This window comes from Leucopleurus acutus (assembly GCF_964270905.1).
Source record: "Leucopleurus acutus genome assembly, chromosome: 15".
Classification (NCBI taxonomy): domain Eukaryota; kingdom Metazoa; phylum Chordata; class Mammalia; order Artiodactyla; family Delphinidae; genus Leucopleurus; species Leucopleurus acutus.
This window is the reverse complement of record NC_139157.1, coordinates 70806227-70831753: the sequence shown is the minus strand read 5'-3', so window position 1 is coordinate 70831753 and position 25527 is coordinate 70806227. Positions and strand designations below refer to the sequence as shown.

Here is a 25527-nt window from a genome sequence, read left to right as displayed (position 1 = left end):
TTGCAAATGGCAGGATTTCTTTCTTTTTTTAAAGCGAAATATTACGCATGTAAATACATATTACATATACATGTGTAATATTATATATACTACATCTTCTTTATTCATTTGTCTGTTGATGGACATTTAGGTTGTATCCATACCTTGGCTACTGTGAATAACGCTGCAATAAACATGGGAGTACAGATATCTCTTCCAGATATATATCTAGAAGTGGGATTCTGAATAATAAGGTAGTTCCATTTTTAATTTTTTTCAGGAACTTCTATACTGTTTTCCATAAAGGCTGTGCCAATTTACATCCCTACCAACAGTGCACTAGAGTTCCCTTTTCTCCACATCCTCGCCAAAACTTATTTTTTCCTCTTTCTGGTAACAGTCATTCTAACAGGTGTGAGGTGATATCTCATTGTGGTTTTGATCTGCATTTCCCCGATGATTAGTGAACTTCAGTATCTTTCCATACACCTGTTTGCCCATTTATATATCTTCTTTTGAGAAATGTCTATCTGGGTCCTCTGCTCACTTTTAATTTTTTGTTGTTACTGAGTTGCATGAGTTTTTTTGCATATTTTGGATATTAACCCTTTACCAGATACATGGTTTACAAATATTCTGTCCCACTTTATAGGTTGCCTTTTCACTCTGTTGTTTCCGTTGCTATGCAGAAGCTTTTTTAGTTTAACGTAATACCATTTATCTATTTTTGCTTTTGTTGTCTGTGCTTTTGGGGTCATAACCAAAAAATTATTGCCTAGTGCAACATCAAGAAGCTTTTTTCTTATGTTTTCTTCTCATAGTTTTGCAGTTTCTGGTCTTATATTTAAGTCTTTGATCCATTTTGAGTTGATTTTTGTATGTGGCGTGAGATAAGGATCCAATTTCATTCTTCTGCACGTGGATGTCTAGTTTTCTGAACACAATGTATTGAAGAGACTATCTTTCCTCATTGTATATTCTTGGCACCCTTGTTGAAGATCAGGTGACACAGATGTATGGATTTATTTCTGGGTTATTCTGTTTCATTGCTTTTGTTTTTGCTTCATTGGTTTTATATGTCTGTTTTTATGCCAGTACCATACTGCTTTGGTTACTATAGCTTTGTAATACATTTTGAAATCAAGGAGTGTGATGCCTCCATGCTTTGCTCTTTCTCAAGTTTGCTTTGGCTATGTGAGGTCTTTTGTGGTTCCATACAAATTTTAGGATTGTTTTTTCTATTTCTGTGAAAAATATCATTGGAATTTGATAGGGATTTCACTCAATCTGTAGATCACTTTGGGTAGTATGAATGTTTTAACAGTATTAATTCTTCCAATCCATGAGCACAGAATATCTTTCCACTTATCTGTGTGTTTTCAACTTCTTTCCTCAATGTTTTATAGTTTTAAGCATAATTTACCTCATTGATAAAATTTATTCCTAAGCATTATATTCTTTTTGATGTCACTGTAAATAGAATTGCTTTTCTGTAGTTTTCCTGAGGAATATTTGTCTGGTTTTGGTATCAAGGTGATGTTGGCCTTACAGAATGAGTCTGCAAAAATTCCCTCTTCCTGTATTTTTTGGAAGAGTTTAACAAGGACTGATATCAATACATCTTTGAATGTCTGGTACAATTTATCCATAAAGGCATGCTGGGCTTTTAAAAAATAAGTACTCTTAAATACAACAGGAAGAATTTAAGGTAGGCATAAGGAACGTATTATTGAGAAAATGTGTAAAGTTTAATTCATCAGAAAATATTTAAAAACAAAAATAGTAATTTATTCAGAATTATTTAGATGTAATTCTGAACAGACCAATTTTTCGCCAATGAAAATTTATGAATATATATATTTACCATTAGCCAGCATGCCAGTTTTCTCTTCTTCCTAAATTAAAAAAAGAAAATAGTTACATGATTTGAAACTGAAGTTACACGAAATGACTGCAATGCAGAAGAATAACAAAATTTGAAAGCCAGTGCTTTACTCCATGATGCAAAGATCAAGAAACGTGCTTTCTAGATTTCTTTCATCACACTCATTCACCGACAATTCTATAAGACTAGAGAATGTAGCTGTGAGAGAATGTCTAGAAGTCTCTTCAGAACCTTGGTGATTACCAGCAATTAATTCAGGCCTTTATAAGCCTTGTTTAAAGTATCTCAATGCCACTTGTTCATCCACCTTGCTCAGAAATTCTCCTACTTTTCGAACTCCAAGATAACATGGCTAGTTCACGTAAGATTCCTGCTATTATAATATCACCATTTTCCCTATTGATCAAAATTAATGATCAAATATAAGTTGCACTCATCATTTCATCTACATTTTGAGACAAAATCTTCAAAAAAGGCAGGCCATCAAATGGCAAGATAGTTGAAATTTGTCAAAATTATAGGTTCCCTTAGAGTAAGTTTTCTAGTTGTGTCACCTGTATTCTCCACTTGGATAGGCAGTGTATAGGATCCACCCATAAGAGCAGAGCTTTCATTCCTTCCTGTTTTGACCCTTACTCAGACGGCTCTCTACTAGGCTTCCACATTTAGGTGGACACTTTTTTATACAGACTATACTTTCTTAATATACCAAACTATTGTGCCCTCTACTGACCTATTTATTTTTCTAGTAGAAATTACTGTAATACAAAGTATTGTAATTGCCATATTCCAAGTATGAATCCCATTAACTTTCTAAGCATAATTATCAGATCACTTTAACCTTCATGTATTTCTAAGGTCATATTCTTTTCTCCCACAAACTGAGTGACATAATGATACCAAGGAAAAGTACTAGGTAAATTAAAAAATAAGAGTATTTCTTAATACCCAGAAAGTGATCCCTGATTTTATTTAGAGTCTATGGTTTCAAATATGTTCAAAACATCTAGTCCTAACATACAGTTGCAAAAGAGACTGTATCCAGATCAAAACCAATATAACATATAGTAATTATCCTACTGGTTACTATTAGGTAGCTTCAAGGATAAGTTCTGTCTGGCAGGCAATATGGAGTAGTACCCTTAGCCAGTCTTGGTAGCCAATTCTTGGTAAGAACTGAGAAACAAGAGAATTAGAGTACAACAACACTTAATGTGAATGGAATAGTTTAGTTTACAATCTTAGCCCAGTAAGTTTCAGGCAGTAATGTCACTATTAGCATAAATACTGAGGCAGCTATGTATCGCACTTCACAAGGACAAGACCTACCAAAGGAAAGTATAGTTTAATATACCTGTTTAAAAATTAGATTTGAGATTTTAATGAAGTTTTCAATTTCTAAAGCTTAAGGAAACTTGCCAAAAGAAATCTTTCAGAAAATCATCAACTGCCATGTATTTCATTAAGATTTAAATTTACACCTGAGTTAAGAAAACATCTGAGTATTAAGAGACCTATAACTTTACAACGAGCTAGACTATAAAGAACTCTGTATTTTGAGCTCTTTATACAGCAACAGTCAGCTAAGGTGATGAAAGAAGTTTCCAAACTGTCAAACATATAATTGATACATACCTGTTTAGGTACATTTATTTTTTCTGATTTGGAATTTTCTTTGGAATTAGTCTCTTCTTTAGGAGTCAAAGGTACATCAATATCCTCATCTTCAAAATCATCACTATAATTTTCTAAAGAAAATAGTTTTAAAAATACAAGGATCATACTGTCAAAAAAGTCAAATTCCATGAAAATATTACTGATTTCCAAAAGAAGTCTGCATAAGAGTAATTTATTTAAATGTTAACATAAAGATACCTTGAAGAACATACTTTTTTGGGCAAAGATTTAAAGAGAATTCAATTCGTAAGACTTGGGTTTTATTTTTGTACTTTCAAACAGTTATCAGTTTTACATTTTTAATATTTTGTATAATTAACCAACTGAAAATTTCTAGAGCTGTTCAAGAAATTTTATATCTTTAAAAAAAACTTCAATTACTTGATTTTTTAAAGACAAAAATCTCAAAATTGCTTACTTATAAAAGGGAGCACTTTTGTGAAATCCTGACACTCTTAAACAAAAGGTTGGATTTTGCTTATTTATTTAAGTTGATTTTTTTTTGTCTTTATAGGTATCTCTTCTGTAACCCTTAAGCAGTTCTTATGAAAGATCTATCTCTGACCCCTCCCTCAGGTAAATACTAGCCTTATATGACCTCCACTGTTTCTTTTTTTTTTTTTTTTTTTTTTTTTTTTGCGGTACGCGGGCCTCTCACAGTTGTGGCCTCTCCCATTGCGGAGCACAGGCTCCGGACGCACAGGCTCAGCGGCCATGGCTCACGGGCCCAGTCTCTCCGCGGCATGTGGGATCTTCCGGGACCGGGGCACGAACCCGTGTCCCCTGCATCGGCAGGCGGACTCTCAACCACTGCGCCACCAGGGAAGCCCTCCACTGTTTCTTAATCCTGGGCACTTCTCAGCTAAAGTCCCACATTATATCTCAATGGCTTTGTAGCAGAAGGGAAAGGTGTGTCCATGTTAATATGATGCCATCAAGCTACTTATGCCAAAGGTGGGCAGGCACTATCTGGCCAGGATCTCTTCATCAATTTTTAATTCGTTGTTTACAGCCATTAAATCAAAGGACTGACTGAGATTTGTGGGCTATAGAACAGGAATAGCCTTTTCAGAGTGGAACTGATCATTCATAATCTTATTTGTATTTCAAAAGTCAGATCACATTCAGAGACAGGATGGCCTGATGGGAGAAAGACTGCACGAGGTACAAGAGAGTCTGCTTCTGGAATGGCCATCCTTCAGTCTTCTCTTAGAAGAGAGGGGACAACTTGAATGCAATTAAAAATGGAAGTCTGAAAATAATTAAGTTAAATAGAGGTGCTTTCTGTGAGATCTAGTTACAGAAACATCTCCATGTTAGTTCATAAGGAATACAATGGTGGAACAGCATGGGTATTGTGACTTAGGTAGATAAGCTAGGTGAGTTGGTTAACTACATCAATATCTACATTCTGAGGACAAGAAGCACACCTTTCCTTCTCTTCTATATAAGAAAGAACACTGCCTGGGATTTTCTAAATATCAGTAGACATAATTCAATTCACAAAACAGTTACTGAGAAATTACCTTGTATTAGACAAATTCTAGATGCTAGGACCAATATCAGATGATTAAGATCCTAATATTCTAGTGGGAATCACTGAATTTTAAGTACCTCAGTGATTAGTCTTTCTTAAGTAAAGATGATAAACAAGGAGAGAGGAGATAAGGGAGGGTATGACAATGAACTCAGACAACTACTTGGGATTTGGGAACTATCTGAAATCAATGGAGGGGGATGCAGCGTTTGTGTCACTGCAAAGAAGCAGTATAAGAAACAGTTTGGGTAGTGTGGTATAGTGCTTAGAGCATGACCAGGAGCCAGAAGACTTGGATTCAATTCCTGGTTCTACTGTTTTCAGCTATAGAACCAAAAGCAGGTCACAAACCCTCTTTGCCTCATTTTTCCCATCTGTAAAGTAGGGATGATAATAGTACTTATTTCAGAGGGTTGCTGAGGAGATTAACAGTTAAAGTGTTATATAATATGTAGTATATATCAGTGTTAGCCATTATGTTTAGCAGTAGTAATTATCTTTGTTAGTATTATTATAGCTTGTGTTGCACTTAATCTGAATTGAAAGTTAATAAAGCCAAATATTATTTCTGATTAAGAAAAGTCCTAATCTAATGTGCATTTTTCAAAACTACATTTTGTTAGTTGCACTTACTAACTGAATAGTCTGTAGGCAAATACTATTGTCCAACATATAAAAGACCAATCTCCTCCTCACGAATTTGTCATGATTAAACTAGGTTTGAAGCAAGAAGGAAATGCCACTGGTAGTCACAGAGAGAAATGAGACAGAACAAGAAATAACAGAAAGGAAAACAGCATATCAGAGACTTCTGAAAGAAACACCAAGGGAAATTAAGTTTATATAAAAATGAAAGAATAAAACCCAACTGAAAAGGTGGTTCTCATATGAAAAATATCAGAGACAATAATATCCAGCTCTTTCACACTGTTTGGGAAACAATGAGAATATTAATTTTTATCGTTCTGACCTTTTGACAGGAAGATGTTACACATGTTATATGTTTCTACTATTATATTCCATACCCTTGTAACTTTGAAAAGATTATTTGCGTAAACAGAAAATAGGTAAACAATTCTCAATGTAAAAGATCTAAAAGATACATTTTAGACATTTTTCATTCTCTGTTGGAAAATTTGGCTGTGAATTTTAATTTAAGTATGATGCAATCTAGAGGACTTTCTCCTCTACCATCTTGGATATCAAGGACTTTGTAAATAATGAATAAAATGGACAAAATATATGAAACAATTGTTTTCAGACACTGGACAATCGATAGCACAAAAATATGATTCCCAAGAAAGATAACAAGTGAGCTGAGCCCTACGTTCACTAGAAGGTATGTACATCCTGGAGCGCTGAGCAGGGAGGAGGAGATCAGGAAGGTCTCACTGTGTTAAGGATACAGAGATAAGAGTACAGAAAAGACAAGGTGATTAGAAGCTGCAGGGGAGTGATAAAGAGAGAAGGTACTGATGCAGAAATAGAGCACTAGAAATCTACATGGAGTAGATTTCTGAATCTTTCCTGGAGTCTTTCCTGAATACTGAGTCATGTATGTGCAGCTGGAGCAGAGAATAACTGGGAAGCTGCAGGCTAGACAGACAGTTCCCAGAGTTCGCACAGGGTAAGGAGATTCTGAAGCTCTAACCAGCTTAAGTGGAAAAAATCCTCATTGTCCAGTAGGGGCATTCAGTGGAAATCTCAGGAGGGCTGTGCGTGAGTAGCAGGGTCAAACTCTGCTAGACTAAGTAAGGATCCTCTTGACGTCTCCTAACAAAGCAGAAGAAAAGGCTTGAAAGGATCAGGCTATCTGCCAGAACAAAGCTCAATACTCCTTAAAAGAAGAAAACAAGATCCAGACACTAAACAATGTAAAAAATCTATAATATATTCAACACTCAGTTAAAAAATTACTAGAATTACAAGGAGGAAAAAGTGACCACAACTAGGAGAAGAAGCAGCCAACAGAACGAGACCCAGAAATGAACAAATACTGGGATCAGCAGAATATACTCAATGTTGGGGACTTGGAAACATACTAAAGAGATGAAAAAACAAATCCAAAAGAAACAAATCCAAAAAAAGAGTCAAAGGAAAAAAGAATCATTCAATGAATTAACAAAACATTAAAGAAAAGAAGAAAAAAAATCAGTGAACTTAAGACACTGCAATAAAAACTGAAGCAGAGAGGAGAAAAGGTTTAAAAAATGAAATAGTCTTAGTGACCTGTGGGACAAAATTTAACTTTCTAACATACTTGTAATTAGGATCAGAAAGCAAGGGGTGGCAGAAATGATATTTGAATAATTAATGGCAAAAACATTTTTTGATTTTGATGGAAACTATAAATTCACAAATCAATTGATGCTGAACCAGCTCCAAACAGGATAAATACAAGAAACAAACAGGATAAATACAAGAAAAGTACACCAAGATCATCCTCATCAAATTGCCACAAAACTGGCCTAAAGAGAAAAATTGGAAAAGAGGGAAAAGAAGACAATATATACACAAAATCACAATAACAGGGATTACCACTGACTGCTCATGAGAAATAATGTCAGAGGACAATAGAATGAAATCATTAAAGTGCTCAAAGAAATAAAAACTACCTACAATTTTATATCAAGCAAAAGTGTTCTTCAAAAACAAAGGCAAAATATACTTTCAGATAAACAAAACCTCAGAGAAATTATCCCTAGTAGACCTGCACTGCAAGAAAAGTTAAGGAGGTTTTTCATGCTGAACAAAAATAATACTAGATAGAAACTCAAAATAATACTAGATAGCAACTATTTGGAAGTTGGTAAGAGAAGAAGTCTTAAAAGTTCTCATCACAAGAAAAAATAATTTTTTTGTAATTATGTAAAGTGACAGATGTTAACTAGACTTATTATGGTGCTCATTTCACAATGTATAGATATTAAATCATTATGTTGTACACCTGAAATTAATGTTATATATGTCGATTATATCTTAATTTTAAAATAAACTTTTAAAATTCATTTCAAAATAAAAAGTTAAAAAAAAAGAAACCCAAATCTATGCAAAGAAATACAAGTCATTGGGAACGGTAAATACATGGATAAATAGAAATTTTTACACATGTATAAATTTTTTTACCTCCCTTAAAATTTTTTTAAAATGGTAACAGATTGTTAAAAGCAATAATAATAATGATAATAGTAATAATACTGCTGTATTGTGGGGTTTTTAAGACATGTAGAAGAAAAATGTATGCCAAAAATAGCAAAAAGGTTGGGGGAAGTTTACTGTTAAGATTCATGTAATGTGGTATAATGTTATTTGAAAGTAGACTCTAGTAAGATAAAGATGCATATTGTGAATCACAGGGCAACTAAGGAAAAAATACAGCAAAGAAGTACAACTAACAACCCAAAAGAAGGGTTAAGATGGAATGGTATAAATACTCAATCCAATAAAATGTAGCACAAAAGCAATAACCAAAAAAAGATGGGAAGATAAAAAAATGAATGGCAAAACAGTAAATAACCATACCAATGAATATATTTTTGCAAAGGGTAGAAACATTTCAATTAAAAGTCTGAGATTGTCAGATTGGATATAAAAGCAAAACTCAGCTATATGCTACCAAAAGAAAACCATTTAAAATATAGAAACACAGACACATTAAAAGTCAAACAATGGAAAAATACACACCTCCCTCACCATGCTTTGGAGGTATTTGTCCTGACTGCACACATTCTTCTGGTCCTAGCACAAAAGTCCTTTTTCTGTCTTCCAAATGGATCCACTACCCACTCCCAACAAATGAAGCAGTCCTGCACTTACAACAATTTCTTAGTAGCTCTAATTGTGCTGTAGGCAACTCACTCTACCTGTTCAAGCTCTTTCCAAGATAATATGATTTTCCTTTCATTTTTCTCTTATCAATGTCTTTATTAAAAGCTATATTATCTTTTCAAATACTGTAAATTTTAGAACCATTGAAATTACCTGCCAGTTCTTCATGTTTTGATTCATCCTCATGTTTATCTTCAGTCAGTTCCACATTAGCTTGATTACTGGAAAAATATTTACTTAATTTAGTATTACATGTTAATAATACATTACCATGCAATATTTTGTGTATATTTTTTAAAAACCTCTAACATTACATATTTCTTCTCAAGTACTTTTGTTCTAGCAAAAGCTAAAAATTTGGAAGCTATGAGGGAAATGTTTCGAAAATAAAGGATCTAAGACTAATTGTAGTTGCCAAAGTAATACAAAGGGGAAAAAAATGCCATTTTCTTAATTTTATACACAAATATACACAATTTTATACATAAATATGTGCATTTACATTTCTCAGGGCCCAGCCAGCCTCTCTATGCTAAAGATTAGGAACTGACCACAAGCTGTAAGAATCAGTGAAGTCTATGTGGAGACCAGAAAAAAACTGCCAGAATCAGCATTTACATGCTAAGAAGCAATTTCATCCTGAAATGGAAGCTGAAAGAGAGAGCCTTGAGCCAGTAAATACTCAGCAAGGTGACGAGAGCTACTTTTAATTATATTGGATATATTAGTTCATATACTGCCTTCCTTCAAACCAAAGAATCAGTTCTACCTTTTTCAGTCCCCCAACCATGGCTTTAGTGAGATCATTAGCAGATCAAGAAACTATAAACTCTAATTAGCAGAAAATACCATTGCATACTCAATACACTACTGCACTCTGACTAGGCTGTTCTTGCATAGAAATATCAGTAGTTAAGAATATCGTTAAGAACAAAGAAATGTTAAGAAATATTGCAAAGGGGCAAAAACTTGTGGCCAGCAAACCTGTGTATGTTTAATCTGTGTCACTGTTAGGACAGGCAACCACCATGGGCCCTGATGGTCCCTAGGTGTTCTTGCTGGGTATGCCAAGAACGCAAGGCACAGACCCTCCTTCCTAGGTCATTTCTCAGGGTTGTGTGCACTGAGCAACTTTGAGAGATAAGGCAATGTTTCTGCCTCCAAAGCAGGCTTGTTTCCGCTTACTCTAAAGCAAAGATTCCCCAAGCTCAGTGACCCTCTCCTGTAAAGCAACCCATTGCACTGGCAAACAGCCATCATGGACCCCGTGAACCTTGTGGGGCATGGGAAACTAAGGCAAATAAACGTGACCCTCAGGTCCTGCTTTTGTGATGAGAAATAAAGTCCATTTGTTTCTGACCCAGGAATCTTGTGTCTATTGTCAGCATTCATAAAACTGGCAGGCTGACTTGTCAGCTTGCAAGTAGGGTAAAAATCTCAGACACAGTTCATAAGGGTCACTGCTTTGTCCACTGTCCAAGAAAATAAGCATCTTGAGGAGACCAGGCACTCTAATGACCAGAGGCTATGAGTCTCCTGATCCTTAATTTAAATATAGTTTGGTGTTCTTAAAAGCTTAAAATTGTAATCTGGCTTCCATTTATAACTTAAAAAATTAAATGGAAAACTGAAACTGAGGAAATTAAAGATATAAGGTTTCAAAGAAGTCTTGAGAATGCCAAAGGTCTGTGGCACTTACAAGGCACCAGCTTAGTCAATTAGTAGAATTTCCAGGATAAACGAGGTCCCCTAATAATCATTAGGGTCAACCATACACAAAGGGAGGACACAAACCAAATCGGTCTTTGCTCCCTGGTTCCTCCTTCCCTTTTTGTTCCTGTTTCCCCTGAGTTTATAATAGCTACCAGGCTGGACTCTCTTACTGATCTTACCTCTGGAAAATCACTTAATAAATTACCTTCCTAGTTAGGTCTATTTGGCAATGTGCTACTCATTTCAAAAGTACCTCATGCATGAAATTTCAGATCTCTAGAGGTTCTCAAATACACATCAACATTTTCCAGCCTATATATATATATGTATATATAAATCATATTCTACACACACACACGTAAGCTACCCCTGACCAAAATAATGAAGAGAAAATAGAATTAAAACTAAGATTTAAATTTTGCCTGTTATATATGTTTACCCCTTCAATTCCATACATCTACCAGCCTTTCAAAAATATAAAGACACAAAAATCACTCAATGATTAGTTTATATTGTATTTACATTACCTATGTAAAGCTTTAAAATGTGTGGAGTCATTAGAATCCAATTCTTTATTTAATCTGGAGTAATCAATGGAAGATGTGAAGCCTTTCTCAAGCCTGGCAAAAAATTGCTCTTTTTCCTCTTGCTCTGCTAATGTGTCCAATCCCAATCCAAGAATGCTATGATTGAGCTCAGGAACTACTATCTCTAAATGGAAAGCACAAATATATTTCATTAACACATAGAATTTTGAAAAAATTAATTTTAATGATGCATTTATTGACATTACATAGTCAGACTTCAAAAAATTTGAAACATACTTCACTTAATCTCTTACTCAAATATAGCTTTATATTCATTATAATACATAAGGCTATGAAGCTTCTCCAGGGGTATAATTCTAAACCTTCTAGGAAGATATTAAATCTGTCTACACGCTTCAGTAAAGGAGGCTCCAAGATAGTTATGAGTTAACTTTCCTAAAAGTCCTGATTATAAGCATAGTAATTAACCTGCCAACTCACATCCCTCACAATTCTTACCATTGGCCTCTAAGCTGTCAATACTTAAGATAGAGGTTCCACTGCTCTTAAGAAACTGAATCCTTTCAGCAGATTCCTCTTCTATTTCCATAATAGGCTGAGGAGTCTTCTTTGTTTTCAAATAGCTTACATTTGTTCCAAGTAGTCCTGGGATGGGATTTAATATAGTTGGATATTTATGTTAAGAGAATTGTTTTGACTACTATGCCAACACAGTAGTACAGTTATACTAGCTTAGACTAGTTGTACTGTTATATTAGTTACACTAGTAGACCGTAGCTATGAAATAAATCTGGTCTATGAAGTAAAAATCCACCAGACCCAAAATTCACAAAACAAAAATTACAATTCTATTTGACTGCAGTGCATCTTATTAAGTGGAATATTTCAACAACTTGCATAATGAGACGAGATTTTTTAAAAATGATTTTGAAGCACAAGTACTTAATACAGTATACCATGCCACTTGGGGAAGTAATCCCAGGGCAGGAGTCAACGGTCAGACCACGCTCATCTACATAGGCCGGGGGTAGGGTTTTGCTCTTCATTCTAAAAGCACTAGAAAACACTGGAAAAGTTATACAATATCAAAATTTCTTTATCCTAGCAGTATATATTTGTTGTAAAAAACTGATATATGGGAAAAAATAACTATATTATATGATACAAATAATAAGATTAGAAAAATACCACTTTTGCTTAGAAGGAAGCCTTATTGAGAAGTTACAAATTGTGATTTCAATTTCCTACTTAGCATCCTATTAGAGAGGCTTTAGAAACAAATTATTTTATGGCTCTGTGTGAATAATGGTTTTAACTGATCCAGTAACAGCTGGAGAAAATCAGGAGATATATCTATAGGCACTTCAAATGAAAACATACACGCCAAGGTCAGGGTGCCGTCGGGGCATCTGTCCAGGGTCTCAGCCCAGCTCTGAAGATGGACTCAGGGATGTGACCCATACTAACCAACCTCATTTGAGACTAATACAACTGAAACCAAGATCCAATCCAGTTATTTATAATGAAGAGTATAACCAGTAGGAGAATTAGACAGTTTCACTAACTAGACAGAACATTTTGTCCTTATGGCAACTGAAAGAGAAAGCAAAATTATAAGGTTGAAGTAGCTCAATGTTGATGTTTAATGGCATCTATGTAAGATTGGGAATGCATTCCTCTCAAAAGGGGTGTTCAATTCTCCCTTAGAAGCTTCTATACTCTTGATGGCAGGAATCATATTTAGTTTTTGCATACTAGTGCCAAGTACTCAGAACATAACATGAACTCAATAAACGTTTGTGACTGAATCAGGGACCAGGTTATACCCCTGGGCAGAGGAACCTTCTTCTGCTGTGTTTCAATGGACACTGTCAAAGTCTCCTTCCTAAGTATCCTTTGCATCCTTTACTAATCAAATCCACTCTGATTGATACATTCTTTTAAAAAAAATTTAGTATCTTTAGTCAGGTTACATTTAAGTGTTGGTCTAGGACCTATTCTTTCCCTTTAGGGTGAGTTTGCATACTCCATCTTTGATTCATTACTTTCTAGATAAAGATTTTAATGCTAAATAAGTCACAAATCATTGTCAATTATTTCAATAGTACTTAATCATATAATATCCTTTTCAAGCATCAATAGGGGGAAAGATTCTAAAACATAATTCTTCACATGCAAACTTTAGCACTGTGCGTGGTTTATGGATTTATGAAAACACACTGAACTTTTCAATAAGGCAATTCCTTACTGTAAAGTATTAAGAACAGAGAAGTGACTATCAAATTCACAGTAACATTTATTTATTAAACACATTTATTATTTACTGTTGAGGGTCAAGGAGCACAAGGAAAAAGAAGAGATATAGAAATCCAATCAGTTCATAAAATGGTGCTGAGTGATACACAAATATTGTGAACATAGGTATTTAACAGAGGTAGTCTGAGGATCCTTGCGAATACAGCAGTATCATATATAGTAGCTATACTGAAGAAAACACCCAGAGAGTAATTTTCTATTTGTAAAGATGTGAATAGGAATAGTTCCAAAAAAGATATACGCATGTGCTAGACAGGATCAATAATGAGTTATTTACTATTAAGGTAATAAAATTATTTTTTTCTACTGTCATTAACAGAGAGCAATACCAAAATCTATAGATTTGTTAAAATCTTCCCAATGCAGTGACATTAATACATTGTCAGAATATTTTATTAAATCACTTTAAATCAATTTACCATTAAACATGATAATATATAAATATACCTAACATTACTCACCAGCTTAAATTGAGGAACGATAAATTATTTCAATGTAAAATAATCTGATAATGCAGAAACACAGATTCCCTATTATATAAAAAATATATCATAAAGTAATATGAAAATTAAGTCAAACTTCAAAAATTCACACTATTAGTATTATTTTCCTTATATATTTATTAAAAGCATGGTAAGAAAATCCAGAATTAAAAGTCTTGTCTGGGCTTCCCTGGTGGCGCAGTGGTTGAGAATCTGCCTGCTAATGCAGGGGACATGGGTTCGAGCCCTGGTCTGGGAAGATCCCACATGCTGCGGAGCAACTAGGCCCGTGAGCCACAACTACTGAGCCTGCACATATGGAGCCTGTGCTCTGCAACAAGAGAGGCCACGATAGTGAGAGGCCCGTGCACCGCGATGAAGAGTGGTCCCCGCTTGCCACAACTAGAGAAAGCCCTCGCACAGAAACGAAGACCCAACACAGCCAAAAATAAACAAATGTGGGGTTTAAAAAAAAAAAAAAAGTCTTGACTGCCCCCCTGTGGTCAAATAACTTAAAATTAAAAATCAGCAATATTTACCACCATCTTCAAATTCATCTTCAGTTATCCACCATGGCACTGTATCATTCTTCTTCACTTCTTTAGGTTGTCTAGGTGTTTTATTTGAATTTTCAAAAGAATCATCTGAAAGCTAAATCATATACAAGCTAGTAAATTTTAAATTCAAGAATCCCAGATTTATCACTGAAAATGTTTCTTTGTTCTCTGATATTTCAGTTATCACCTAAACATTCTCAGCAATTATGTATAAATTCATATATTTCTAGACTTATGGGGTCAAAATAACTTAAACATCAAGAATACATCTCTGAACACTGATTTCATACCCAGAATTAAACAAGCAGAAAAACATCAACAATAAAAACAAAGAAATAAAAAACTTGATCAAGAAACCTAATCAGGAAGGAATAAAAGGATATAATCCTTTTTTAGACACTATCTCGGGTCTAAGAATAAATAATGATTGTGCAAAATCACCTAGCATCACTCTAGAAGAACACAAAATTCTAAGACCAGGAAGAACTGAGTGTGAGGTGTTTACCAGAGAAATTTGCATTTGTCACATGATTAATAAACTTCAATAAACTTTTATTTGTCCTTTTCTACTCTTCAGGTTCAAATCTTACTACAATCCTAAACCCCTACTCTAACCCCGATCTACCACCCTTACTCTCAGCCAATAACTTGGGCTCTCTCTTCACAGAGAAAATAAAGACCTTAGGTCAAAAACCACCTTCCTTCTCCTTCCCCTCACTCCACCACTAAACTCACCCGTTAAGACACTGCTTTCCTCTCTCAGAAGAGCAATTCTTTCCTCCACTCCCAGGAGAACCTGCAGAGGGGCCACCTCCCACCTCACCAAGTTCTCGCTTGCTGGGTTATCCTAATGCATCTCTGCACCTCACTCCCTCCGCAATCTCCTTGCCCTCCTTCCCTCAGGTTATAAACTTGCTCATCACTGCATCCCCAGGGCCTAGCACAGCACCTGGCATAATTGTATAGTATAAGAATGAACACTTGGGCTTCCCTGGTGGCGCAGTGGTCGAGAGTCTGCCTGCCGATGCAGGGGACACGGGTTCGTGCCCCAGTCTGGGAAGATCCCACATGCCGCGGAGCGGCTGGGCCCGTGAGCCATGGCCGCTGAGCCTGCGCGTCCGGAGCCTGTGCTCCGCAACGGGAGAGGCCGCAACAGTGAGAGGCCCGCGTACCGCAAAAAAAAAAAAAAAAAAAAAAAAAAGAATGAACACTTAAGTCTACCCTACTTAAAAAAACCAAAACAAACAAACAAAACAAAGCAAACAGGCAAAGTTCCTTACTCCTACCTCCCTTTCATTCTATCTATCATCTTTCCTTTATGTACATTCTAACTTCTCCAGGTCACTGTTAAACCCCTTAAAATCTGGTCCCCATCCAAAACAGCTCTCCTCAGTCACCACAGGCCTCCTACATGCCACAAATAAAGGATGACTGTCAGTCACCTCCCTGATCATACCATGGAGTTTGACATGGTGACCAACTCTCACTTCGGGCAAATCTCGCCCTTTGACCTCATAGCACCACCTCCTCCAGGTTATACTTCACCTCTGTGACCTTTCCTCACCAACTCTAATAGCTCTTGGCCCTTTTGACCTTTTCTTTAACACGAGACTTCCCCAGGACTCTGCTCTTGGTCCTTTTTATCCTTATTCTACACACTTTTTCTGGAGAAGAAATCAACGTTTATTAATTACTTGCCTGCTCTATGTCAGGATCTATACTCAGGTTATTTTAGTCTTTAAATAATCCAGCAGAGATTTACTGATGGGGAAGTAAGCTCAGAGAAGTTAAGCAACTTGTCCAGGTTGCGACTATCAGTAAGTGATACAGAGCTGGAATTCAAACTTGGGTTTCTCTAACTAAGGCCTGTCCACTTTCAAATACTCTATATGGTCCCCCAACTAGGACATTGGTACCTGGGGCACTTCTTAAACTTCTGAGATGACTACACACACATTTCCACCTGCCAACCAAACAACTCTACCCCAGTGACTTGTAAGAATGCCATTTTTAAATCTTCAAAAAGAACTCACTGTCTTCCTTGACCACCAGGCAGGATGAGGGGAGGAGAAAAGAAAGAGTATTCTTTACTCCATCTGAATTTTAGTTGCATCACCTTCCACACAGTCTTATACTTCACTGTCACGCTGAAATGTTCCATTTCTCTCTTTCTATCTCTCGCTGTTTACCAAACTCTGACAATCTGCCTCAGATTCAGTTTTTTCCTCCTAAACCCATGGCTACGTAAAAGTGTGAAAGAAGGACTATAAGTTTTTGGAGCCAGAAAGATGAGAGTTCAAACTTTTAACTTCAAAATAAGCTAGTTCTGTTGCTTAGGGAAAATTACGCCTCTTTTCAGTTTATACATATATAAAACAAGCATGGCGACACTGACCTTGCAGGGCTGTGGCAAAGATCAGCAAAGAAACAGAGAATGCCCATCCTAGTAGGTATTCTCACTTCTGACAATCTTCCACACTGCTTTCTAGGCTACTATCATTAAACACGAAACAAAACAAAACAGCTGGCTGCTCAGGTAACAACAGTGCTCGTGAGGATATGGAGAAACTGGAACCCTCATATTACTAATACACTTCTGGTGAGAGTAAAATGGCACAGCCGTTTAGGAAACAGTCTGACAGTTCCTCCAAAGGTTAAACATAGAGCTACCATATGACCCAGCATTCCCACTCCTAGGTATACACACAAGAGAAGTGAAAACATAACAACCACACAAAAACTTATATACAATTGTCATAGCGGCACTATTCATAATTGCTAGAAAGTGGAAAGAACTCAAATGTCCATCAGCTGATAAGTAGGTAAACAAAATGTGGTAAATCCATACGATGGAATATTATTCAGCTATTAAAAAAAGGAATGAGGTACTGATAGATATGACAACATGAATGAACCTTGAAATTGTTACGTTAAGTAGAACAAGCTGTAAGAAAGACATATGGAATCGGGTAGGAAGGGAAGAAAAGTGATCAGGTCAGGACCTGTTCCCCAGGGAAGGGACACAGAAAAGGAAGGGGATTAAAAGGCTTGGAAACCCACTCTGGGGAGAAGGTGGCTAGAACCACATATTGGGGGCCACAGCCCTGGGGTCTGCCACTGGGAAGATGAGTCCCCATAGCTGGTTATAAAACCAGTGGGACCGACAGTGGGGCTGTAAGAAACCGAGACTCTGCTCGTGAAGAGCGTGCACATATTTCCTTACTCCCGAAACAAGGTGGAAGAAGCAGAATGAAACTGCACGGGACTCTGGCTGGTTTCCTATGACCACCCTGGCACAAGGCCTGGCCCAAGCCAAACCCCTATTCCAGCCCCTCTTGCTCCAGCACTACCCCTCTCTGGGGCAAAGATGACAATGTGACAATGCTAGGAGAGGAAAGAGTACATGCTTATAGGGAACAGAACCAGCTGGGACCCAACCCTCAGGGCTTCTGCTCCAGCACCTTGGGACTCACTCCCACCCCGCATAGGGTAGTGTTGGCCACTGAGTGAGGAGAAGCCCTGGCTCACACTTGGCTCTGCCTTGAGCCCCTTCGTCTCCAGTCCCACCTCTTACCAAAGTGATAGCTGCCAGCACACCCTGGAGAAAGACACAGCTCCTGCTTACGTCAGATCCAGCTCTCCCATCAAAGCCACCAGGCACGTACAGACTGCACAGGGACACTCCCACAAAGGGGCACCCCTTCAAGATGGGGATAGGTAACTGTTTCACTTAATTTCATAGAGACAGAGAAAGTTAAACAAAATGAGAGGACAGAAGAACTTGTTTCAAACAAAAGAACAAGAAAAACAACTGATGAAACAGAGATAAATAATTTACCAGATAAGAAGTTCAAAGCATTACTAATAAGAATGCTGAAAAAGGAATAGATGAACACAGTGAGTATTTTAACAAGAAATTAGAAAATATAAAAGAACCAGCCAGAAGTGAAGAAGACAACTGTAATGAAAAACACACTAGAACGAATTAACAGCAGACTAGGTGATACAGAAGAATGCATAAGTGATCTGGAAGACAGAATAACGGAAATCACCCAATCAGACATGAAAAAAAAACAAATTTAAAAAATGAAAACAATTTAAGGGAACTCTGAGATACCATCAAGTGTACCAACATTCATATTATAGGTGTCCCAGATGGAGAACCCAGAGAGAAAGGAGTTGAAAATTTATTTGATGAAATTATGGCTGAAAACTTCTTGAACCTGAATAAGTAATCATATATCCAGGTACAGGAGGCACAGAGAGTCCCAAATAAAATGAACCCAAATAGACCCACACCAAGACATATCATGATTAAAGTGTTATTAAAATGTTAAAAGTTAAAGAGATTATTCTAAAGGCAGCAAGAGAAAAACAAAGAGTCACATACAAGTGAACCCCACCCCCCAAAAGCTATCAGCTGATTTTTCTGCAGAAACTTTGCAGGCCAGAAGGGAACGGCATGATATATTTAAGGTGCAAAAGGGAAAAACCTAAAACCTAGGATGCTCTACCCAGCAAAATTATAATTTGGAATTAAAGGACAGATGAAAAACTTCTCAAACAAGCAAAGACTAGAAGAGTTCATCAATACTAAATTGACCCTAAAGGAAATGTTAAAGGGTCTTCTCTCAGTGGAAAAGAAAATGCTACAACAAGAAGTAGACATGTATAGGAAAAGAAAAACCCCACTAATAATGACAAATATATAGTAAAGGCTGTGGATCAACCACTTAAATAAGCTAGTACAAAGATTCAAAGACAAAAACTGTATAATCAGCTATAACTATAATAAAAAGGTAAGGGATAAACATGAAGATGTAAAATATGACACAAAAACACAAAATGTTGGGGAAGGGAGAAAAAAATGTAGAACTTTTAGAATGTGTTTGAACTTAAATGAAACAAGTTTAAAACAAGTGGATATAACCATAGATCAACATATATGAACCCCATGGTAACCAGAAATACAAACCCAATAATGGACACACAAAAACTGGAGAGAAAGGAGCACAAGCATACCACTAAAGAAAATCATCAAACCACAGGGGAAGAAACAAAAAGAAGGAGAAAAGAACAGAGAATAAGTACAAAAACCAGAAAAGAGTAACAAAATGGCAGTACGAACATACCTATCAATAATTGCTTTAAATGTGAATGGACTAAATGCTCCAATCAAAAGACATAGGGTGGCTGATTGGACAAAAAGCAAGACCCATCTATATGCTGCTTACAAGAGACTCACTTCAGAGATAAAGACACACACAGACTGAAAGTGAGGGGCTAGAAGAAGTTATTTCATGCAAATGGAAACAAGACAGCTGGGGTAGCAATACTCATATCAGACGAAACAGATTTTAAAACAAAGTCTATAACAAAAGGCAAGTACAGGGATGATACAGGGATCAATACAAAAGAGGATATAACATTCATTAAAATATATGCTACTAATATAGGAGCATCTAAATATATAAAGCAAATGTTAACAGCTATAAATGGAGAAACTGGCAATAATACAAAAGTAGTAGGGAATGTTAATACCCAATTGGACAGATGGACAGATCCAGACAGAAAATCAGTAAGGTAACACTGGCCTTAAATGACAAATTAGACCAGATGGACTAATAGATATCTACAGGATATTCCATCCAAAACCAGCAGAATACACATTATTTTCAAGTGAACATAGAACATTCTCTAGGGCAGACCACACTCTAGGCCACAAAAAAGTCTCAACGAATTTAAGAGGACAGAAATTATATCAAGCATTTTTTCCGATCACCATGGTATAAACTAGATATCAATTATAGGAAGAAAAATGGGAAAAACACAAACATGTGGAGACTAAATGACATGCTACTAAAAACACAATGGGTCAATGAAGAAATCAAAGAGGAAATCAGAAAATACCTTAAGACAAATGAAAATAAAAACACAACTTTCTGAAATTACGGGATGTAGCAAAAGCAGTTCTAAGAGGAATGTTTACAGTGATACAGGCCTACTTTAAGAAACAAGAAAAATCTCAAACAAACAACATAACCTACCATCCAAAGGAATTAGAAAAAGAAGAACAAAGTCCAAAGTCAGCAGAAGCAAGGAAATAATAAATACCAGAGAGGAAATAAATAGAGACCAAAAAAATAAAATAAAATAAATTTTAAAAATCAATGAAACCAAGAGCTGGTTTTTTGAAATAATAAAGAATTTTTTTTTTTTTTTTGGTTGCATGGCATCTTAGTTGTAGCAGGCAGGCTCCCCAGTTGTAGTCACAGGCTCCTTAGTTGAAGCACGCGGGCTCCTTAGCTGTGGCTCCAGGGCTCCTTAGTTTCAGCTTGCCAGCTCCTTAGGTGCAGCTCGTGGGCTCCTTAGTTGTGGCTCACAGGCTCCTTAGTCACAGCATGCAGCCTCCCTAGTTATGGCATGTGAATCCCTAGTTGCAGCATGCATGTGGTATCTAGTTCCCTGAACAGGGATCAAACCCGAGCCCTCCGCATTGGGAGTGTGGAGTCTTATCCACTGCTCCACCAGGCAGGGAAGTCCCCCGCAAAATTAAGAAAATTGATAAGCCTTTAGCCAGGAGTTCATCAAGAAAAAAGAGGACCCAAACAAACAAATTAAAAAAGAAAGAGGAGAACTAACAACCAATATCACAGATAATAAAATCGTAAGACAATACTACAAACAGTTACATGTCAACAAATTGGACAACCTAAGAAATGGATTAATTTCTAAAAACATACAATCTTCCAAAACTGAATCAGGAAGACACAGACAATGTGAACAGACCAATTACTAGTAGTATAATTGAATTAGTAATCAGAAACGTCCAGCAAACGAAAATCCAGGATAGCTTCACAGGAGAATTCCACCAAACATATAAAAAGCTAATATCCTTCTCAACCTATTCCAAAAAACAGAAGAGAGGACACTCCCAAATTCATTCTACAAGGTCACATTACCCTGATATTAGAAACAGACAAAGACACTACAAAAAAAGAAAACTGCAGGCTGATATCTCTGACGAATATAGATGCAGAAATCCTCAACAAACTTAACTCAACAATATATAAAAAGAATCATACACCATGATCAAGTAGGACTTACTCTAGGGATGCAAAGATGGTTCAATATTTGCAAGTCAATCAATGTGATACACCACATTTACAAGTCACATGATCATCTCAATAAATACAGAGAAAGCATTTGACAAAATTCAATATCCATTCATGACAAAAACTCTCATCAAAGTTGGTATCTAAACTCATACCGCAACGTAAAAAAGGTCATTTATGACAAACCCACAGCTAGCATCATATTCATTGGTGAAAAACTGAAAGCGCTTCCTCTAAAATCAGGAACAAGATAAGGATGCCCACTCTCACCACTTCTATTTAATAAAGTATTGGAAGTCCTAGTCAGAGCAATCAGACATGAAAAGAAATAAAAGGCTTCCAAATTGAAAGGGAAGATGTAAAGCTGTCAGTATTTGCAGATGGCATGATACTACATACAGAAAACCCTAAAGTCTTCACCAAAAAACTCTCAGAATTAATAAATGGATTCAGCAGCTTTGTAGAATACAAGATTAATATACAGAAATCTGTTGCTTTTCTATACACTAATAATGAACTATCAGAAAGAGTAAGAAAACCATCCTTTTTAAAATCACATCCAAAAGAATAAAATACATAGGAATAAACTTAATCAAGGAGGTGAAAAACTCAGTCTGAAAACTATAAAACATTGATGAAGGAAACTGAGGATGATACAATGAAATGGCAAGATAGCTCGTGTTCATGGATTGGAAGAATTGATATTGTTAAAATGTCCATGCTACCCAAAGCAAGCTACAGATTTAATGCAATACCTATCAAAACATGTATGACATTTTTCACAGAACTAGAACAAATAATCCTAAAATTTATACGGAACAACTAAAGACCCTGAAAAGCCAAAGCAATGTTGAGAAAAAAGAACAAAGCTAAAGGTATTAAGCTCCCTGACTTCAGCTCCCTGACTTCAGACTACACTAGGAAGCTCCAGTAATCACAACACAAAAACCAACACATCCATCAACAGAACAGAATAGAGAGCCCAGAAATAAACCCGTGCACTTATGGTCAATTAATCTACAACAAAGAAGGCAAGAATTTACATTGGAAAAAAGACAGTCTCTTATTGAAGTAAGTGGTGCTGGGAAAACTGGATAGCTACATGTAAAAGAATGAAATTAGAACATTTTCGCACACCATATATCAATACAAAAATAAACTCAAAATGGAGTAAAGACCTAAGTATAAAGCCTGAACCTGGGCTTCCGTGGTGGCGCAGTGGTTGAGAGTCCACCTGCTGATGCAGGGGACACGGGTTCGTGCCCCGGTCTGGGAAGATCCCACATGCCGCAGAGTGGCTGGGCCCGTGAGCCATGGCCGCTGAGCCTGCACGTCCGGAGCCTGTGCTCCGCAATGGGAGAGGCCAAAACAGTGAGAGGCCCGTGTACCGCAAAAAAAAAAAAAAAAAAAACCTGAAACCATAAAACTCCTAGAAGAAAACATAGGCAGAACACTCTGACATAAATTATAGCAATATTTTTTTGGATCTGTCTCCTAAGGCAAAGGAAACAAAAGCAAAACTAAACATATGGGACCTAATCAAACTTAAAAGCTTTTGCACAGTAAAGGAAACCATCGATAAAATGAAAAGAACCTATAGTAAGGGAGAAAACAATTGCATATCATATGACCAATAAGGGGTTAATATCAACAAACAAACAAAAAAACCCAACCTGATTAAAAAATGGGCACAAGATATACACATGGCCAACAGGCACATGAAAAGATGCTCAACATTGCTAATCATTAGGGAAATGCAAATCAAAACCCCAAATAGGTATCACCTCACACCTGTCAGAATGGCTACAAATAGCAAATGCTGGTGAGGATGTAGAGAAAATGGAACCCTTGTACACCGTTAGTGGGAATGTGAATTGGTACAGCCACTATGGAAACAGTATGGAGGTTCCTCAAAAAACTAAAAACAGAACTACTATATGATCCAGTGATTCCACTCCTGCGTATATATCCTAAGAACACAAAAACACTAATTGGAAAAGATAAATGCATCCCAATGTTCATAGCAGCATTATTTACACTATCAAAGATATGGAAGTGTTCATCAACAGATGAATGGATAAAGAAGGTGTGGTATACAGATGTATGATGGAATGTTACTTAACCATACAAAGAATGAAATTTTGTCATTTGAAACAGCATGGATGGACCTGGAGGGTACTATGCTTAGTGAAATAAGTCAGAGAAGAACAAATACTGTATGTTATCACTTATATGTGGAATCTAAAAAAATAAAACAAATGAATATAACAAAGCAGAAAACAGACTCAGATACAGACAACAAACTAGTGGGTACCAGTGGAAAGAGAGAAAGGAGGAGGGGCAAAATAGGGGTAGGAGTAGGGATTAAAATGCACAAACTACTATGAATAAAATAAATAAGCTACAAGTATATATCATGCAGCACAGGGAGTACAGCCAGTATTTTATAATAACTTTAAATGGAGTATAATCTATAAAAATTGAATCACTGTTTGAACTAATATAATATTGTACATGAACTATACTTAAATAAAAAAAATACAGCTGTCATGTCAAAGACCATTCATTCTTAAGGGAGGCAGAAAAGAGAGCTAAACAAGTGAAATAATGAATGGTTCTAAGAGCTACATGGAGAATGAGCTACATGGAAAATTAAGTACATGGTATAAGAAGGAACTTGGTAGTTACTTTTTTACTGGATCAACAGAAAAAAACCTCTCTTAGGTAGTAATTTTAAAAAGAGATCTTCACCATCCAGGTAAAGGACAGAGGAATAGACAGCATTACCGGCAGAGGGAACAGTAAAAGCTCCTAATGTGAAATGAGCTTGGCGTGTCTGGAGGAGAAAAAAGGCATGAATGGAAAAGGGGGAAGAGCAGTGTATAGTCAGTGAGGTGGGCATGAGCAAAATCATCCAGGGTTTTGTAAGCCACAGAAAGGAGTCTGGATTTTACTCTGTATGTGATGGGAGGCCAATAGTGTTTTCCATTGGGAGTAACAGAGTCTGATTTATGTCACAAACCACGCTGGCAGCCGTGTGGTGAAGGAACGCTTGGACAGTACGTGGGAACTGTTGCAGTAGCCTAGTGAGATGATGGTGTCCTGGATTAGGTAAGTTGCAGTGAAAAGGGAGAGAACTAGAGGGATGATAGATATATTTTGGAAACAGGTGACAGAGCTTGATGATAGGCTGATTGCATCCTAGAAGAATGAGTTTCTTGTAGGACTATTTACAATATAGCTTTTAAAAATATAAACTTACCTCTTTCATGAACTGTTCAAACTCTTCATCCAGCTCTTCTTTGGAATAGTGGGCCATTATCAATAATTTTCCCTTCCCAAAGTAAACATTCCAAAGTATTTACAACACTGGAAACACTAAATGGCAAGAGATAATAAACATCCTTTAAGGAAATCCAAATCACATCATAAAAACCGTCAGCCTTGAACTTCAGACATTTCTCTTATAATTTAGTATATACACACAATTATTGACCAGTAAATTGGACAAGAGATTTTTAATTCATTAATAAAACTGATTTGAAAAAGCAACTTTCACAGTTTGACTTAGAGTTGAGAATTACATTTTCATTCTTAACATACAGTTGTTAAAAAGTGGCCTCGAGAATACTTCCTAAATCTATGCATATTAGCGTGTGTGTGTGTGTGTGTGTTATTTAACATCCCTTAAATAAACCAGGGCTTCTCAAGGAAACTTTTAAAAAGTAAAAACTAGCAAATCCAAAACACTGTTTCCCTTTTGCAAAGCGCAGGACAGAGTTTGTGCCATCTTATCATTCAGCTAGTTATTTATCAATCCATATTAAAAAGTTTTGAAAAATAGACTGTTTCCTGATATGGGGGCGTTTCCAGATACAAATTTCTGGATT

At 36.4% G+C, this 25527-nt stretch overlaps 1 protein-coding gene across 1 annotated transcript in view; it reads right to left on the bottom strand.

The window, feature by feature from the left end:
- The window catches only part of CEP162 (centrosomal protein 162), a 90218-nt gene that overhangs the window by 64058 nt on the left and 633 nt on the right, over positions 1-25527 (bottom strand). The window contains exons 2-8 of the mRNA XM_082856042.1: positions 24900-25015; positions 14505-14616; positions 11666-11812; positions 11147-11330; positions 9060-9127; positions 3500-3612; positions 1844-1874 (exon numbers count right to left, since the gene is read on the bottom strand). Of these exons, the coding sequence (XP_082712168.1) occupies positions 1844-1874; positions 3500-3612; positions 9060-9127; positions 11147-11330; positions 11666-11812; positions 14505-14616; positions 24900-24956 (712 nt within the window). The 5' untranslated portion in view covers positions 24957-25015. The remainder of the gene's footprint in view (positions 1-1843; positions 1875-3499; positions 3613-9059; positions 9128-11146; positions 11331-11665; positions 11813-14504; positions 14617-24899; positions 25016-25527) is intronic.